The sequence below is a fragment of the Globicephala melas genome, chromosome 4 (assembly GCF_963455315.2).
Source record: "Globicephala melas chromosome 4, mGloMel1.2, whole genome shotgun sequence".
In the NCBI taxonomy this organism is placed as follows: domain Eukaryota; kingdom Metazoa; phylum Chordata; class Mammalia; order Artiodactyla; family Delphinidae; genus Globicephala; species Globicephala melas.
This window is the reverse complement of record NC_083317.1, coordinates 69,810,218-69,829,698: the sequence shown is the minus strand read 5'-3', so window position 1 is coordinate 69,829,698 and position 19,481 is coordinate 69,810,218. Positions and strand designations below refer to the sequence as shown.

Below are 19,481 nucleotides of genomic sequence, written 5' to 3'. Positions count from 1 at the left end.
TCTCTCTCGTCCTACCCCCACTCAATCATAAGGACTCCAGGGTAAAAAAGATTTGGGAATGCTGCCAGCTTTGTTCGACGGCCTGTATTTCCCATCTTGATGGGAATCCACAAGGGAGCAGGACATCGAGTCCACGCCAGGAGACACAGGGAGGAGAAAGATGACAAATGGAAGAGACAAATGGCACTTTCCTACGTTATAAAAAGTTAAGTGGGGTTTCGTAAACCTGCACTGTGGCAGTACTTCTATAAACATCCCAAACGGCTGCTTAGAGAATTTACCTTATTCCTCTTTCTTGTCACAACCCCAACCGTGTTAAGTATATTGTTAAACACAGGCACCGTTTAAAAAGAAAATCTTCCTAGCTTCCGTGTAGAACTTAGTGCGGACTTTGGAGAGAAAGGCTGCTGATACGGCTTAACTGCAGCTTCTCTCTGGAGGCGGCTTGTGGAAGGCACCCGTCTTCATGCCGCTGCCTCTTGGCTGGCCTAGGTGTTGCTGACAATGGTAATACCATCACTGATTTGCTTAACCTTGCATGGCTGGCATAAACTACTCACAAACTCCTTCACTTGCCCCTCCAAAGCGCTGGGAAGAGGTGCCGAGCACCTGTTACCTATTCCCATTTCCAGAGGAGACAGGGAATTAAGTGCAGCCTTACGGAGACAGTGACGGGGAACTGGCCCCCAGAGCTCTTCCCACCTCAGTGCTCAGTGCAGAGGCAAGGTCTGGGGAAAAGCATCGCGAGACTTTGTCATCGATGTCAAAGGCCTGCCTGCTGACCTTTAATCCCCATCCTTGCTGTACATCTCATCTCTACCCAGTCCTCCTCTGCAAACTCCTCCAGCAAGGACCAAGAGCCTGGAAAAAGTCCATACCCATGTTTTCCTAACTGTGACTCTGGATTCTGCCCATAGGAGATTCCTCCCTCGTTTATTTCTCTTTCTGTTTTGAAGCAAATCAGAGTATGGACTGGAGAAGAGTCATGCCAACCTTCTCACACTGTATCTTGTATTTGCCTGCGGCTCCCTATGGACTACAAGGCCCATGCAGGCAAGGGCCACGTTTCATTTCATTGTCATTGCCTCAGAGCCTAGCGTAATACCTAGCACATAAGTGCTCTGTTGATATTTGTTAAAGCAATGAAAATGTGAAATGGTGGGGTCCTAAGTTGGGGGAGGAGAGTTGAGAAAATGCCTTGCTGTGAACTTGGAGTGTTTTCGGATTTCCATTAGTCTGGAACTTGACTTGTTCTGGAATCTCATTGGTCAGTCAGGGTCTGAGATTTAGCCAACAGTGACCTTCCTCTCCTCTCTGCTCTTCCAGAGGCTGCTCCCTATGGCTCTGATCACGCGCTGCCATCTATCCACACATCTTCCCTGCATGTTAATTGCCCCACCAGACTTGTGAACCGTTCAAAGATAGTAACCTGTTCATGTACTGTTTTACGTACTGTTTGTTATGTTGCTTAACATAGCACCTTGCACATAGCAAAAGATCAAGTAAAATTTGTTAAATCAAGTTAACTGCGGCCACTCAATGAGTAGACTAGAATTTAGGTCTCCTGACCACCTTGTCTTATGATCACCGGTGGTGTGGGCAGGGACCTGAGGCGTCAGTCTGGGACCCGAAGGGTTAATCATAAGATGCAGCTATTTCCTAAATGCTAACATTTGCCTTCATTAGAAACAGTCTGGGGGCCACGTAAAGTGGTGGCTGGGCAGGAGGAGAGATCTGGAATCTAAAATGGAAGTGGCCGTGGAGGGAAGAAGACATTTACATAAAATGCACACTGTCTCTCTGGGAGACCCAAGCGCAGGAGGAGAAGGAGGCTGGTACAGGCCGGTGGGAAAGAACTGCTGGGAAGCCTGGCTTCATTTGAACAGCAGAGGGCGGCAGGCGGTAGTGCGTCCTCCTAGAACCACCATGACGCGGTCCATCAGCAACCCAATTTCTTCCTTCCGGAGAGAATTCCATCCGTTTTCTTGATTTTTCTTCAAAACGACAGGGCAGTGAGGTAACAGGAGAGAATCACAGGCGAAATCAACCAGCAATGAATAACGCGCTGAGCTCTGAGGAAATCTGGAGTCTATTTTTCTTGCCAGTCAGTGTCCAAGATTCTGACTTCAAGACCTGAGAGTGAGGGTGAAATCCCATCTGCCTAGAAAAGCAGGTGTCAACTGACTCCAGAAGAAAAATACCTGTTTTTTTTCTAAATCCCTCATCAGCTGTCACAAAACACAGTTCAAAACTACATATCGAGGGCTTCCCTGGCAGTGCAGTGGTTGAGAGTCCGTCTACCGATGCAGGGGACGCGGGTTCGTGCCCCGGTCCGGGAATATCCCACATGCCGCGGAGCGGCTGGGCCCGTGAGCCATGGCCGCTGAGCCTGCGCGTCCGGAGCCTGTGCTCCGCAACGGGAGAAACCACAACAGTGAGAGACCCGCGTACCGCACAAAAAAACCAAAAACCAAAAACAAAAACAAAAACTACATATCGAGAGTGCTGAGGGAATAAAAATGGTCAAACGAAACTCAAACCAAATGTCCTGAACTCAACTCAGAGCTACCTTGACTAAAACAACATTTCTGTCTTCTGCCTCTTTTTTCTATTCTCTTTATGCTTGTTTCATATGAATCTGTGTTCAGAGGAGGAAGGAGAGGGATTTTAGATGATGAGGTTTGGCAATAATATGAACAGATACCGGAAAAACACTTTCTAAAAATTGAGGTATGATCTCTGGTTTGGAGGTTTAACCCTTCATGTTTCCAATCTGGCCAAACCAGACACGATTTTCTAATTTTTTAGAATACATTTCTCTAAAAATTTAGAAAATATTCCTACCTCTGCTCATCTCTTAAGAAGACATAAAATAAATTGCAGTAAAAAAAAATACATAAATGCAACACAATCCTGAACAGCAATAGAATTCTCTCTTTGAACTAGTTCTGTACCTCCCAAGTATTTTCATTATCATTTAGCTCTAAGTAGTTTTCTTCAACCATTTTTTTCTTTGACCCCATTGTAATAGCATTGTTTTCAAATTTACAAATGTATGAGGTTTAAAAAAATTATCTTCTTGCTGATTTCTAACTTAATTGCATGTGGTTGGAGAATTTGGTCTATACAACACTGATTCCTTGATTTTTGATGGGATTTGCTTTATGCGTAGTACGTGGTCAAATTTCATAAAAAGTTCCATGTGTTCCTGGGAAGAACGTATGAGCACTAATTGCTGCGTAGAGCTATGAATGTCCATATGTGGAGCACATTGTTTCACAGGGACGTCTAGTCCAAACCCCTCTCCTATTTCTCCTCGGTGTTTTGCTTAAAGAACATTTATTGTGTTCTCAAAAATAAAAAGGGTAAAAATATGACTTTAATAGAATAATGAAAAAAAATCTATCGCCTGTCCCACAAAACAGTAGAGGGGAAAGGAACAGAAAGGGGGTTTACTGCTGTGCATGCATGGGTCTCCCGGGGCTGTCAGCCACAGAGAAGTCTGTCAGGACGGGACTGGGGTTGCAGGGTGGGATGGTGAAGCGGCGGTGTTATCACTTCCCTTCTATAAGTCATGTTTGCAACTTGGAAGCCAAGATCTTGACTCTGAATATTCAAAGTCTTTATAGATGAATGTTCTGAGGTCTCCTCCCTCAACGATTTGACCTTGATCATACCCCTATCCCCTAAGCTTCTTTTATTGAGTGAAACACCCTCCCAGAGTCTGTGGACCCACAACAGGTTACAGTGTGTTCCGAGGCCACGGGAGAGTGGAAGGTTGATTTGTGGGAATTCTCATGCCCAATGCTCCTTCTCTGACGTCCCCCGCTGCACTCAGCCGCTGTCATTTCTGCTTCCCCCACTGCTCCTCCTTTGCCTTTCACAGGCGCTCATTCCTCCCCCTGTCCCGCCCGTCAGGATCAGGTATTTACCACCTTTCATTAGATGGATGGCAACAGCCCTCCAACAGGCCTGCCTGTCCCCACTGTTCTCAGTCAGGGGCCAGCAATCTTCCTGAAGTCCAGAATGAATCACCCTGACTCTGCCTGACAACCTTCCACTGCTCCTCACTGGCCACTGGATTAAGTCCAGGCTTCCTAGCAAGTCCCCCGAGGCCTTCAGAGTCTGGTTTCAACTCACCTGCCAGGCTTTATCTCCCACCACTCTTCCCACACACCTAAACCCCGGCTACCCAGACCGTAGTCTCTTCTCAAAATGTGCCAGGCACTCTCATACCTCTGGGCCTTTGCTCAAGCCCTTTTCTGGCCCTTCACCTTTTTCCAAGACTGTTTCCATCCTATCAGTCCCTCCAACCCACACCCTGCCATCGTGGGAAGCCAATGACCACGCTCACAGGCATTCTGGGAGACAGGTGGTGAATACATAACCTTGGGGAAGTTACTAACCTCTCTGTGCTCTCTCACCTGTAAAACAAAAATAATGATAATAGTACCTACGTCAGGGTGCCGTTGGGAGGAAAGGACTCAGCACGGAGCCAGATATATAGGAAAGGCTGATAAACAGTAGCCACTGCTACTAGCCCAGGGCCTGAGTGGGTGTCTAGATATTCACTGAACGAGTACATGAATGGCTCCATGCCTCCATCAGAGCAAGTTTCGAAGTCTGCTGTATAATGCAGGCGTTTAATCGGAGCTGCCTCCCTCATGTGACGGCAGTAAGCAGTGGGAGGGACCAGATCTTACATAATTCTTTGGCCCTCCATAGTACTCACTGCGATGCCTTGTGTCAACTGGGTTTTGTTATATTGAGTTGATTAGAAAAACACGTTGAGTGAGCCAGTAGGTGGACCTCGACAGCGCAGGGTGTGGGCAACGGAGGTGGTGACCTCTGCCCCGCTGATAGCTGGCTCTGAGAGCGACTTCTCCTGGGTCAGTGGCACCTTGTAATCTCCTTGGTGTATGACCTCAATGAAATGGGTTAGGCCTGCAGACGAGGGTGAGGGTGTGCTGAGTGACTGTGCTGGTCTGAGAAACCAATTCAGACATTTCCGGCCCTTGAAATTGGACCTCTTTCTTGGCTTTTATGTCTGGACTCCTGAGTCATTGGGAGAGGGGTGTGGTGAGGCCAAATAATTAGCCCAGCTGTCAAGGGATTAAAAAAGTTGTTGAGGAAGAAATTCTCCTCTAACAAGCAAATATGCAACAGAGGAGGGCCTGAACCTGACCCTCCTTAAGGAAAGTACCTGAGCCTCCCTTGGGGAGCAGACTTCCTATCACCTGCCATGTTTGGCATCTCAAAGCACCACAGTCAAGACCTGCCCTTTTTCCTGGTTGTACGACCATGACCTTTCTGAACCTGCTTCTTCTAGGAGCGTAAGAAAACCGCATCTTCACCAGGCGGCTGGAAGGAACAGAAAGTATGACAGACGTGACTAATGCTGTAGAAGATCTTGTCATTAACCTCCCGGGAGGGAGAAACGCCAGCTCCAGTCCGCTCAGTGCCCTTCTCCCAGTGGCAGAATATAAATCAATCTGCATGTGGAGTTAGAACAGAGCTAGGCAAAGCAGCGTCAGTCTCCGGGCCCAACCTTTCAGGTCTATTACAAAGAAAATATTTTGTAAAAATAAAACGAGAGGCGTGTGACGCTTCACTTTTTCTCCAAAGAGTTCTTTTCGTTAAAAAGTCCTTTTTATAAAATGCAGAAACAGGCACCGGTAGAAACGCTGGTGATGCCAGGAGGTCAGTCACCCGACTTGGGGTGTAAACGTTTCCTTCAATCTGTCTGGCTAGGTTAGTTATTTTGAAGCTCCGAATCTGGGACACGGCGCCAAGGCAGCTGAGGTGGGAGCAGCAGCCTAGCTCTTTGAAGACGTGGAAGCTGGGCCTGGGGAATTGTGGATTTGGGGAGGGAAAGAAAAGTTCAGCTCTGGCCACTCAAGCCCTGCCCAGAGCCGGAAGTGGACACTCCAGCTGGGTCTCGGGAGGAAATGTACCCAGGCCATTCCCGCCGCACCCCCTGCAAAGCAAGTTTCAGGGGCAAAACACAGAATCTTCTCCTTTCTCTCCTGTTGGGGTCTCACTGTTGTCAGAGTCAGACGTTCAGGAGAGCAAAGTCTTTGGATATCACACCTTAGATCTGCACAAGGCTCAAAGGGCTCATGTCCCTTACATAAACACCCGTGCCCTGGGAGCTGTGCGACCTCCCACAGAGAACCCCGAGGCTCAGAAAGGCTGACCGGCCGGAGGTCTCATAGCTGACAGGGCCCAGACTGCAGTCCAGGTTTTCTGGCCCCTGTTCCAGTGTTGTTTCCATGTGATACTGCCTTTGCGTGACTTTCATCTAAGTCCTACTTCAGCCTTGGAGGGCTGGATGGGCAGAAAAGATATTCCTCTTTGTTGAGCTGGAAAGTTAAATAACAAATTCACAGAGGAAAATTGGCCCTGGAAGGCACGTCTTCTTGTCTGCCAGAATCTGTGTTTTAGATTAAAACCTACCTGGACTGGGAGGTGGGAGGGGCTCCAAGAGAGGAGCAGCATGGTGTTGGGTGGGGGAACGAGGGCCAGGGAAAACCAGAAACTGCCTTCAGGGCACCTGCTCACTTTTGAACAGGAAGTTACAACTTCCTGTGCCTCAGTTTCCTCTTCTCAAAGTCTTGGAAGGGGCTGGAGGGATGGAGTAAAGGGGAGTTATTGTTTACTGGCTACAGTTTCAGTTTGGGATGATGAAACAGCTCTGGAATGAATAATGGTGACGGCTGCACAACACTGTGAAAGTATTTAATGCCACGTAAAAATGGTGAATTTTATGTTGTGTATATTTTATCACCATAAAGAGTAAATAAATGAAGGGGATAGGGTTAACTAAAGTTTTCCGAGTTTCCATCAACTCTGAGAGTCTATGAGTCTTACCCTAATTGGAAATTTCCTTCCAAATTAGCTTCACCTTTCCAAGTGCCTTCTCTCCCACAGGATCCCAAGCCAGTTCTTACACAGCAAGCACCCCGACCTCCACCCGGAGCTAAATACCTGGGGGCTGGCAACATGACCGCACGCAGCCTGTGCCGTGGGGGAGGCTGGCCCTGCGTCAAATGGCTGGGGCAGAGATGCAGTCTTTTTGGAATCATGACAACCTCTTACTCTGATGGATTGACCATCTCTGCTAAAAGTGGTATTGGGCATTAACAAAACAATTAAGATGTATTTAATTAATTGGACTTGACATAAAAGCTGGGCTGAAGACCGAGGCCCAGGACTGGGAGGTTGGGTCAGGCCTTCCTACTCCTGTGCCTGCTGCGGACAAGTGGCAGTGCTGGGGTTGGAGGGTAGATGCCAAAACCCAAGCACCGACAGCCATCGACAGACCATGTTTCAGACGTGGCACGGATGTGGAAACCTTCCTAGCCTGGGTCCTGGGAGAAATCCAGTACAGCTCAGAAGAAATCCATGCTTCTCAGAGCTGGGTGTCAGCTAAGGGGGGGGATTCTGAGCCTTGAGCCTCCAGCCCTGGCTCCAGCCTGGGCAGGGCAGGATGAGAAGCTGGCAGGTGGGCATATGGCATCCAGCCCACCATCACGCCTGCCCACCTTGTCAATAAAAGGCAATCAGCGGTCTAAGCGCTACTGGAAAAAATGAATTAATATTCACTCGTTCCCAAGAAAGACTAATGTTTCATTTCCAGCCTGATTTGACTCTTCTTCCACGCAGAGACATTTCTCTCATATAGAATATCCCCCTCCACTGCCACCCCCGAAGTGTAATCAGTGCAGGGTAAACAAGAAGGCTGAACTGTGCACAGATCCGTGTCATTTTTACAATGGTCCCCTCTGAGGTGTGCCCACGGATCAGCAGGAGGGAAGGGGGTTGTGGCCACGAGGGGATCGCAGAGACCCAGAGCCAGTCCTGCAGTAGCTGGTGGTGTGGCTTGTGGTGCTGGGAGTGGGAGGTGGGTCTGTACTTGAGAACATTCACGAGCATGTCTCTACAGGGGAAGAAAAAGGATGTACACATTAGAGCAGAATTGCCTCCCTTTATATAACTGGGTATTCTCGGAAAGCTTTGTAAATCAGATTCCTAGGGTTCAAGGTGCTTTATTTTCCTCTTAATTAGCTTTCAAGGATGTGCCTATATATCTCCCTAAAACAGTATGTTGGGACATATGCCGGCCCTGAGGGGAGCAAGCAGCTGGTGTGTAAGGAAACTGCTCCTTAAAGGAACCCTTCAACCCACCAACTGAGAGTCAGAATGCTTTGGAAGTGATCTTCATGCAGAGGCAGGAGATAAGAGCCTACACATGGCTAGGCTTGGAATCAACGTGCTGGCGTCAGGTCAAGGGTGGGCAGTCAGCAGGGCAGGACTTAGCATTCGGAGCTCTAACATTGAGCAGCGCACAGGGTATGTGGCAGGGGTGTCAGCTGGGGGACCAGGGCCAGGGGATCTTAGCACAGGCCACAGGAGTTGCAGTTCAGCTCAGCAGGGCACAGGGACATGCTCCCAATGAGACAACACCTATTGCAGTCATCAGGTTCAAAAGACAAGAGTGAGGCTGGGGGCCAAGCTAGGCCTGGTGATGATGCCCAAAGCTATCAGTTTAGCAGCAAGAGTCCTTTATGAGGTGGCCAGCCCACCTATTTCTCAAACCAGGTCTCTAAGGTTTAGCTCTTTTCAGTAGGCACCCCCGACCATTTTCTTCTACAATGGACATTGCAATAAAGAGCTACCTACTTACCCCTTGAGCAAATTCTCAGTTCATATTGAATAGGCTGACTTTCTATATCTTATTTGGTATCTGTGTCTGAAAATACTAGCAGTGCCAAGATGCCTGCTTCCCCTCAGCACCTGCTTATGTGCTCAGAGTTCATTTCAACATGGCAACACAGTTCAGAAGAGCTTGCTGAGCCCTGCAAGGACCCACATGGAACACACAAGGGCTGCAGGCACACCTACGACAGAACCTCGGGTTAACCAGAATATCTGCAGCTTCCAACCACATGCCCCCTCAAGAGTTCCAGTTCTGCCTCAACTTATTATATTTGAAAACTTTTCAGACATGCATCGACACAGTTTTCGGCTGTCTTCTGTTCAGCACTGACATCCTAACACCTTTCCTTACGCACCAACAGCACCTCCCTGGGACCCATCTCACACAGCTCGTGCAAAGGGCTGCAAGCCCTCGTTCAATAAGAACCCTAGAAACGTGTGCAATTCACAAAGCAGGGCTAAGACACGTGCGCATGCGAGCTTTTGCTTATCTAAATGTTGCATGGAGCAACCGAGTACATCAGTTAACCTTCTCAGCGTATGTTGCTCATCTGGTCCCACATCTCCCTGTGCCCAATTCTTCCTTTGAAGAGCAGAGTGGGAAAGTCATTCTTCTCCCCCTAGTCCACCAGAGCTGAAAAACGTCCCCAGTTGCCTTGTGGAACACAGATACCTGGCTTTCCCTCTCCCTCCATATATTTGCAGATGACATTTTCACTACATGCCGGCAATACTGAGGTCTGGAGATATAGGTGCCATGAGGCATCTGCAGGCCGACAGATGTGGGCTTCCCAGGAGCTGGTGCCTATCCTACGAAATGCAAGGAAAGCAGAGCCAGAAGTTTCCCCCGCCTTCCCCATTCTCTAAGATATATTTAGGCTATGAGCGCCATATCCACCTCCTCCCGCAGGGGAGCCCTGCACTGGCCCACACCTGCCAGATTTCGCTCCATGGCAACACCCACAACCATGGGGACTATTTTATCCTGGCAGAACTCCCACTTTCAACCACTGGTCTCTGGCCTGGTTCAACTCAACAGTTGCCTTCCACCGCTGACTCACGCCTCCTGGAGCCACATGGTCTTCCCTGGGTTTTGTGGTGGTTGTCATAATATGGTGGTGGCTTTCTTTGGGATTAGGTCAAATTAGAATAATAAAGGTGCATCTAGTTAAGTGAAAAGCGTAGGGCTATAAAAAGGAAAAGGTTTTCAGAAAATATTCTGTATTTTGTGCGCAGAAGAAATCTCTAAACTTTTATCAATTATCGGGGATGTGGGTACAGATTTGGAGAAAAGCATTTCAGTTTACTCGGAAGGGCAAAATGGCAGGGAAAGCCAAGTTTGCTCCAATTCTCTAGGTGTTGTAAATTTATGATGCTTGTCACTCACTGGCAAGCCATGTGAGAGTCCTATTTCTATTACCCCAAAGAGTTCCTGGCCTAGGAGGACCTGGAAGTTGACTGGAGGTTCTTGTTGGTGGAGGTACTGGTTTCACTTCCACATCTTTGTAACCCTGGAGTATGAGAAAGGCCCCTGGGCAAGATTTCAGCCTTCTTGTCTCTAGAGAGGCCTCTGCTAGGTCTACAGGAGGGAGGTGATCCCCAGGGCTCTTTTCCTCCGTGGCAGGAACAGCCACTGCCCGGGAGCCCTGGGGGCTGGAGAAGGGGGGGTTCTGGAGTTGCTGCGGTCACTCCTCATTTGCTATTGGCTAGGGGCCAGGTCTTCCCCCCAAACCATACCTACTCCATGATTTTACTGGAGGCTTCAGGGAGGAGTAAGTCCCAGAAGAAAAAGAACATACAGGGGAAAGAAAAAAAGAGGGGAAAGGGAGGAAGGAGAAACCAAAACAAATGAGTTCTTATCTTTAGCTGGGAACCAACCACTCTTTATAATGCTATTTTCCATGAAAAAAATGTTTTCTAAGTTTCCAGTTACGAAGTTGGCTATTTTCTACACAAAGCCAAATCTGCCAAAGAAGCAAAGACTAAGCAAGCATTCAAGAGAACCAGAAGTTTTAAAAAATGCACCTAGGAAAAGTTACCTATCAGAATCCAACTGAATTAAGGTTTGTTTTGTTTTCTGTAAGTTGGACGGGACACCGAGAGATGCCCATGTATCCTGGACTGGCTGGTCACTTTTAGCAAGGCCACTGTTACAGAACACATCGAAAAAAGACAATCATTGCAGGAAAGAGGACAACAATAGCTGCTTCTACCTCCATGCTAGTATTAGGGTCAAGGTCATCACACTCTGACTCCTCGGAACTGTTCGTCTCCTTGATGGGCAGCATGAGGGAGGGGGAAGAAAGAGAACACAGTTAGAACACAGGCAGCTTTGGCTAGAGGGTGGGGAGAACTTGAAAGAAGCATGGACCATGGGAAATCGGGCAGAGAAAAACCAGGTGCTGCTAAGGTGGGGTGCGGATCACCTAGGGCGGCAGCATGCTCTTTTCAGGGAGAGGAGGTTGGGATCGTGTAAGCCGCTCATCTCACGGGAAATAGCGATGGAAGCAACCAAATGAAGCATGAGTGCTGTCGAATTTAAACTGTTGTCTCCTGTGGGGCCGGACTTCCCAGATGAGGGAGAGAGTACAATTTCTTTTCCCCAAGAAGGACATTAGAATGGGTTTGGATTTTTCTTATTTTGCTCAGGAAGACTCGGGTAGATAATCACACAGTATAACAATATTCAACATCAGCGGTTTAATTTCCATTGTCCAGAGCCATGTCTTTTCTGAGCGCCCAATGTAAAGAAAACAGATCACATCGTTTCAAGATGGCGGACAGGGGTCTGTCAAAGCTTAGACTCAGCGAGTTCACTATAACAATTGGATTGCTACAAAGCAATAACGTGGGCTTCATCAATGTGCCTCCCTTCTCTGCCCATGCATAGGCCTGAAGGTGATGGCATCTGAATTCTGGGGAAAAGAAATGAAACTTCACCAAGGACACAGTAGCCCTTAAGTTCCAAACCTCAGACTTCAAAGGGTTGGAGGTTTGGAAAGCATGTCTAATCTCTTTACCCTGAATGTATTTTCAAACCTAGGATACTGAATGAGTGGCTTTGAGTACTTTAATATGAGTCAAGCATCTTGCATTTCTAAGAGAATAAATAATACTGCAGATAATTTTGCTATAAAACTTCGGCACAGTATGAGGAGGAAGGTATAAAAGAAAAAAAAAGAGATACTTACTTATTTGAATCGAAGTTGCCAGGAGAAATAAAAAATAAAAAATAAATTGATCTCGCATGCAAAATCCTACTAAACTACTTCCCCTCTGGTCCCCATCCACCCAAGTTGCCTCGTGAGAATGCTGCAGGGTGGGAGTAGATGAGAGGTCGGACACAGCTCCGGAACACCTTACTCACTTTAACAGAGACTTTGTTGCCCAGAATATCCTTGGGTTTACGAGGCCCTGTGGCTTCACTTTTACCCGTGTTCTCCACTTCTGCCCGCTTTCTCATGCGTAGAGTATGCCATGAACATGACTTCCTGTTGTACCAAAAAATGCACCAATCAAAATGGCAGGTCAGGGCAGAGTGAAGCGGTGGGTGGGCTTGCCACACTTGGGTGAGTCAGTAGGTGAGGCGCTCCAGTCAAGCCCCTGCTTCAGAGGCCCCAAACCTGCACACCAGCTCCTGTGGTGGCTGGCAGCAGATCTCACCTCCAACAGGAAATGAGTGAGGATGAACTGTGACCCCTCCCAATAGATGTACAAGGTTGGTTGTAGCATTTGAGGCAAGTCTGGGTACTAAGTGATTAAACTCTACCGAGGGAAGTTTTCATATACTGATGAGGCCTTATAGGACTCAGGAATTCCCTTCCTGGGTATGGGTATGATGGATGGGAGAAGACTGTGGGGAGGGGGCAATAAACTAGGAAAGATAAGGGAAGTACATTCTATAGTGTATAAGCTATTGGTACTTTCCCAGGATCAGATATAAAGACCCAAAAGGATGCTTTTGAGGTTTTCATCTCATTATTTGTGTCTAGGCTGTGGCCACTCCCAAACACCGTAGTACAGATAGGAGGTTCTAGGGCGTTTGACTTTATAAAACTCGTGGGCACCACTCATTTATCTGGATGACTTAGGATGAAGGGTTTCTTGGTCTATGTTCTCCACATCACTCAGTGTTTGTGAATACAAGGATCTGTCTGACAACCACTAAGAGCTCCTAGAGTGTTCCTGTTGGGAGAAGACCCAACGCGTGCTCTCAGGGAGGTGAGGGTGGCAATGTCCCTTCACACTATCGTAACTTCTTCCTTCTCACTAGAGGGTTGGGAGCTATTTCTTCACAGACCTGAAAGAGAGGCTCAGAGCAGAGCTCTTGAGTTCCACATATGTTAGGACTCAAAGACACCAAAAGCCAAGTCTCAAACAGCATCAGGGACCCTGGGCAGGCAGCATCAGTTTCAGGTGTGGTCACAGAGTTTGGATGAAGTTCTGTCATGTCTGGAGTAAGTGAGGCTGGCTTCCCTTCAGTGTCTCCTTATCCAATTTAGGCCTACGCAGACAGGGCTCAATGAAAAGAGCATCATTAAGGGAGAGAGGGGAGAGAGAGAGGCCTATGAGATTTAGGAGGAAGGGAGATGCTCCAAAACGCATAGCAACTCCTCCACAAAACTCCATAAACGTCACAGATTTCAGGATGACCTGGGGAAAGTGTTCTCAAGATATTTATCACTAGCATGGAGGTTTAGCAATCAACTTTCTGAGTAGGAAAGAGCGATAATAGTCATGTCCTCAAATTTTTTTTGGAAAGCGGCTCCTTCAGATGGCAGAAAAGAATCTCTTGGCCAGACCTTCTCTTGTGCCTGCTGAAGAGGCAGGCTCCCTGGGAGTCCCTGCATACCAGCTCTCACTCCAACTGTTGTTTCTGAGTGAGAACGGTCACCGAAATGAACCTCGGATAATACCACTCTTAACTGCAGACTTTCATCTCTTATCTTTACCCCCAAAGCCATGTCCCTGGCTTATTCTGAGAACCTCTTGAGTCAGGGAGGTCCCTGCTGAAAAGACTCCTAGGGCGGCCGGCAACGTGCGTGTGCGCGTGAGCATGGGGCTGCATTCCTATGTTTATCACAACCCTCTGGGTCATTCAGTATGATTGGTGAGAAACTAGAAATGCTACAAGTAACACTGAGAAGGAGACTCAGAGTAGTACAAGTGTCAGGACACGCTCAATTTCATATTCTTCCTCCCAGAAGAATGCGTCATCATGGTTTGGGGAGCTTCCATCTCTTGGCCACAAGCCTGGGGACTGATGTGGAAACAGGGTTTCAGTGACATTTATCCCATAGGCATCACAACCAACTCTGACCCTTGTGGTCATAGCAGCCCTGGGGAGGGTACGGTGAGTGTCCTTCACTGATAAATAGTGACAACCACGTTTAGTCCATTGCTCTGCTCCACTCCCACCAACCCTTGTGCAAGAGCCACACTGACAAGGCACCGAATGACCAATTGGTATTTGAACCTGTTCTCTTTTGCCCAGCCTGACACCCTTCCTACCAGTCCTCCCATGGAAGGTATGAAAAAGTGACCAAAAGATGCAAGGGAGAAGTGCTGAGTGCCTGGATAATTAGATCCAACTCATTACGAGTTAGCTAGCTCTGTAAGTCATTGATTAATAAGAACTTCAATGCTTTGAGGGCCTTTATATCCAAGACTTCATAAAAGGTACTGAAACCAAGTGTCTTTAGGATAAAATGAATCAGGCCTGTTGCCATTTAGGGGCCACCGCTGATTTCCAGCTGGGTCTGCGGTTACCAAAGAGGCCAGGGTGGGGTCAGTAGTCTCTGTCGCTGAGCTAGGGAAAGCTCCAAGGAGGCGCAGCTCTGTTGCTGCTGCTGCTTAGATATCTCACGGGAGCTCCTCCACCCGGCCGCCGGTGACCACACGGCGTGGAGAGCAGTGGAGGCCGCAAGCCAGCCCACCGCCTTCTACACTAGCCTCTGGTTTACGTCAGCACCTCAAGGTCGCCCAGTTGGACAGCATCCCATCTGCATCATCCCTCACCTCAGAGGTTAGAGAGAACACACATGGGCTGCTTAGAAGGGAAGGCTAGGGTTGGACCTCTGGCCACAAAGGCACTTCTTGTGTAGGAAAGAACTGCCAATGCATTCAACCAACTCTTAAAGAAAAAAGAAGAAGAATCGTTTGTACATTTCGAAGTCCCAGAATAGTGCACTGAGGAAAAAGGGTCAACTAGTCTTTAACCTCATTAAAACATGCTTGCAGTGAAAATTTATTTTACATATTTAAAATAGTACATTTAAAATTATTAGTTACATTACAGGTACAATGATGAACATTGTGACTCTCCATTATATTGCACAGCCTGACCTCATCCATATGGGTTTCTTTAAATAGTGCAAAATACTTTATACAGGAATGTGTTTGGAAGGGTCTTCGCAACCAGAATAAGGAAAAGAAATATCTTACAAATGACCATGAACATATATTAAAGTGACAGGGGAGGGGGAAAGTCAAAAAAAAAAAAAAAAGTTACAATCTGTACAGAGGAATTGCCATAGACAACCAAAAAGTTCCCTCTCTCCTGGGAGAAGCAGCAGGCCTCTGACCTATACAGGTCTGGCATTTGTGCTAAGGTAATTTTTTGGTGTCAATCAAAAAATATATATATATATATCAGTAACTTAATACAATATAAATAGAAGTCCAGTCCAGTGAATCCTGTGGTGGGTCAAATGGAGCAACAGGAGGCATGCCTCTTGTCCCCTAGGGTTTCAGTAGGGTTCTTTTCTTAACAAGGAGGGGGGAGAAAAGAAAAAAAAAAACAAACAGAAAATTACAAATGAAAAGGAAAGAAACACCATCACTGTTACCACCACCACCAAAAAAAAAAAAAAAAAAAAAAAATCGGAACACTCCAGCCCGGTTGCCCCCTGCTGCGTGTGGTTCCAGCGCTCAAACCTTGGTGCTGGTGGCACTGTCGAGAATAAGCAGCAGTAATTCCCTACCGTGTGTTTGCATTTTTGTGTTCTTTGTTTTGAATTTTTTTTTTAATCCACATACTCCTCTCCCGGGGAAGCCAACGAGGCACTTACTTGATGCTCCCGTCACTATTTTCTGCGGCTGCTGTGGCTTTGGTGAGGGGTGCCAGGATGTTGCCCGGGACCCAGCCCTCGGCGGCGGGGGAGTGGTCGCTGGCGGGCTGGTACACCAGGCACATGTTCTGCTGGTTGATGGCAAGGACCTGGACCACCTCACCTTGGCTCACACAGATTTCGTTCTCCTTCAGTGCATAGTAATCTTTGATCACGGCCATGGATGAGACCCCATTGCAGCCTCCCAGGTCGCTCTGCCAGGAGACAAGGGCAAGAGGGACACAGACACAGCAAGGCTGGTTCACATGGGCTTGCTCTGCATCCTAATGTGTGGTTGAAAGTCAGCCCTCCCGCTAGCAGGGTAAATGGCAGGCAGAAGATTATCTGAGAAATGGAATTATATTCCTAAAGGGGCTCTGAAAATGTATTTTATTTATAATGAAAAAGTCTCATTAATATTATAAGTGAGGGTGAAAAGGTGGAGATACTGCCCAGCCTTAGGTAAAGGTATAAACACGCCTTCCACCTGGGAGTCCCTCCTTAGCATGCATAGTCTCACTAGCATCCTCCAGCTGGAAGGAGGAGTGTGGCACAGACACAGGGATACGTAAGCACCTGGGCAGAGTGAGGTCAGGGCAAAGGTCAGGTCAGTGGTCACCATCCTCCAAAGAAAAGAACACAGACTCTTTGATACATGTTTTTCTTCCTTTTGAAAAAGCATTGGTCTTACTCTACATTCTGACCCTCCTTGAGACAGGAGTAACAATGAGACATTTGCCCATTTCAAAGGCAAGGCCATGACCTACCCTGACCCGACTCCTGTGGGAAGAGAACTCCAGTCCCCCTGTATTCATTAATATGAAGGGTCCTGCCTCCGTGACCTTTGCACATGACTCTGTACCAGGGAAGCTGCTTCTAGACAGACCTGTAACTTCCACAGATGCCTGGCTGCCTCACAGAGCATGGTGAGAGCCAGAAATTCTTCAGTGAGTTAATGGGACTTCAACTTATTCACAAGGGCAGGGGATTTTTAAGATGAAAAAATAATTTCCAGCTGATGTGATAAAATAGGTCAGTATAGTTACTGTTACACAGAACTGAACTTAGACATTAATAGTTAATTAAAAAATAAAAATGAGGAGTTCCCTGGCGGTCCAGTGGTTAGGACTTGGCGGTTTCACTGCCATGGCCTGGGTTCAATCCCTGGTCGGGGATCTAAGATTCTGCAAGTTGTGTGGCGTGGCAAAAAAAAAAAAAAAATCAACATCATCTAATAATATGGGTAAGAAAAATAAAACTGTAAGGTGGGAACATGTAGGTAAAAAATGCAGATGTTCCCATTCACAGACCCATTGAGCTCTAGAGGAAACAGGCCTGATGAGATTAAGTAAACTGCTGAGGTTTTAGGGCAAGTCGCAAAGTTCTGAGCTGCATAATTTGGAACAGAAACCAGATCGCCTGACTCGGGATCTAGCACTTTTGCCATTCATTGTCATTCTTACTACCTGGTTGGGTCAAAACAGCCGTGTAGACTGGATCTGCAGTTACACTGATGACTCTCCTCATGGCGATGTTTGAATTGTGGATTATCTCGGATAGTCTAATCCAAGGCTAGCTTCCCCCATTCACACACTGATGGGCAACATCCTCTTGCTGCTTCAGCCAATGGGCGTGAGCTCGCTTCAGCAGCTCATCGTTAGAAAGGGCAATCTCTTCAAGATGTCAAACCCTAGAGCTGCGACTTTTAGATGATCCACACCACAACTCCTCTATTTGCTACAAATCATAATTGCCACTCCAACATTACCATATTTGTATAGTGTTTCTGCAGATGACGACAGCCCTTTAACACAGAGTATCTGGACGGCGGGGGATGAGGGTAGTGGAGAGGTAGGGAGCTGGTTTAACTCACCCAATTTGCAGGGGAAGAAAGAGAAATCATTGAGATTAGGCTGTATTTAGTGGGCCCTTCCTGCTAAAGTGAGCAGCATAAAAAGATGCTACTTATAAAGTAAGCCCAGAGGCTGTACCCTCAGAGTGGTGTGGCTGGCAGGTGTGGGCTGTCACTTACCTTGCTGGCCTCAAACTTGTCCCCAGCCTGGTGGTAGTCAAACCCCGAACTGCCATTGGAGGTAGATATCTTCAGGGGTGGCAGAGGCGGGTTACAGCTGGAGCCCTTTGGGGGCTTCTCGGAGCCCACGGGGATGGAGGAGTAAGGCCTGGGGCTGGCTTGGGGAACCCTAGCAGGCTGGGACCTCATCACAGCTGTGTTCCTTTCTTTCCGCTGATATTCAATGGGCGACTGTAGGGCTGCAGGGAAAACCAGACCGTTACTCTCAGCTTTGGAAATCCCATAAGCTTTGGAGGCTTAAGAGGTCAGGCTTTGTGTGAGGCAGAGTGAGGATACGTGAGGAAGATACTACCCTGTTTTTAAAGAATGTATCATCTACCGAGAACTATTCTTAGTTTTGTCTAAATGATGAAAGTGCAAAACCGAAATGGTGCAAAAGGAGGGAGAGAGGGCTCTGTAGTACGTGTGTGCGCGGGTGGACACAGGGATGGGTAGGGTGGTAGTAAAGAGCTTCAGAAACTGCCAGCCATCAGGCCCTGACATGCAGGCTCTGCAGGGTGGAAGCAAATGGGAAGTGGGTCTGGGCAACAGGATGGAGTCAGATTCCCTGGAGCACAGAGCCATGGGTCTCTGTGGAGGAAGGAGATGAGACAGGTAAGGGAAGTTGGAGGTGCCAGGATGTGAAAGATCTGGAAAGCAGGTGAATGAGTCTGGATTTAATTCTGAAGTTCATGAAAAGTGACTGAATTAAGGCAACGTTCATGTTTTCAGTGCAGGTGCACCAGAGTACACCTGAAGAATGTTAACCTTGCAGCGGGTGAGGGGAGGGACTGGCCAGGCTGATTAAGAGCCGTGAGATAGTGAAGGGGAGAGGCCGGACCTGAGCAGAGCCATGGGAAAGCGGAAGGGGTGCGGTGTGGCAAGCGCTCCAGAGGGAGCTGAGGTTGACACAGCCTAGATGGGAAAAGATGGCAAGGAGCCAGGGTAACTTGGGTTTGGAGGCTGGGAGAAGTGGTGGTCAGTGGAACTCTGCTTTGAAAGGAAAGAGGTAAGCTTTGTTTTCCTGAGTTTAAGATGATAAAGTTCCAAGGTCTTAGTACTAAAGAGGTACAGCCAGGCAAAAGCCATACAGGTCAAATTCTGCAACAGTGACTTCAAGGCAGGCCCGATTATGCTGTTTCTGTCAGTGTTCACTGTAACAAATATTTAATTGGGTTAACAGCTGGGGCCCAGAGAACTTTCCTTTATAAGGATATTTCCCTAGTAATAGGTATATACTTTAATAGGACTCAACACATAGTCCACACTTCCTTTCTATTTGAGGTCTCAGGAGGGAAAGGTTGGCTCTGAGGTGCCTGCATGTGTGTCTACAAGCAAAAGCCTGGCCCCAGTCCATTGTCACATCCTTGTCTTCTGAGTGTGTCAAAGTGCTGAATAGGCTGCTGCCAGGCCTCAGCCTTTCTCCTGGAGAGCATTAAATATTTAGGTATAGAGAATCCAGCTCATTAATAACTCCATAATCCACTATAATTAGGCAAAAGGTCTCTTGGAACCGTGTACAAGTCTGGATAACTGACTATGCCCGAAGAAGTACGGCTCCAAGTTTGAAGCAGATAGCAGAC

General features: G+C 47.6%; 1 protein-coding gene across 19 annotated transcripts in view; it reads right to left on the bottom strand.

The window, feature by feature from the left end:
* The window catches only part of KALRN (kalirin RhoGEF kinase), a 646,553-nt gene that overhangs the window by 25,400 nt on the left and 601,672 nt on the right, over positions 1 to 19,481 (bottom strand). For 10 of the 19 annotated variants that reach the window (XM_060298164.1, XM_030858647.2, XM_060298165.1 and 7 more), the window contains 4 exons: positions 17,860 to 18,098; positions 15,789 to 16,042; positions 12,086 to 12,209; positions 10,932 to 10,991 (listed from right to left, as the gene is read on the bottom strand). In XM_060298164.1, coding sequence (XP_060154147.1) covers positions 10,932 to 10,991; positions 12,086 to 12,209; positions 15,789 to 16,042; positions 17,860 to 18,098 — 677 coding nt within the window. Of the gene's footprint in view, positions 1 to 10,931; positions 10,992 to 12,085; positions 12,210 to 14,937; positions 15,484 to 15,784; positions 16,043 to 17,859; positions 18,099 to 19,481 lie in introns of those variants that run through there. The other 9 variants (XM_060298175.1, XM_060298177.1, XM_070045456.1 and 6 more) reach the window with 3 other exon arrangements.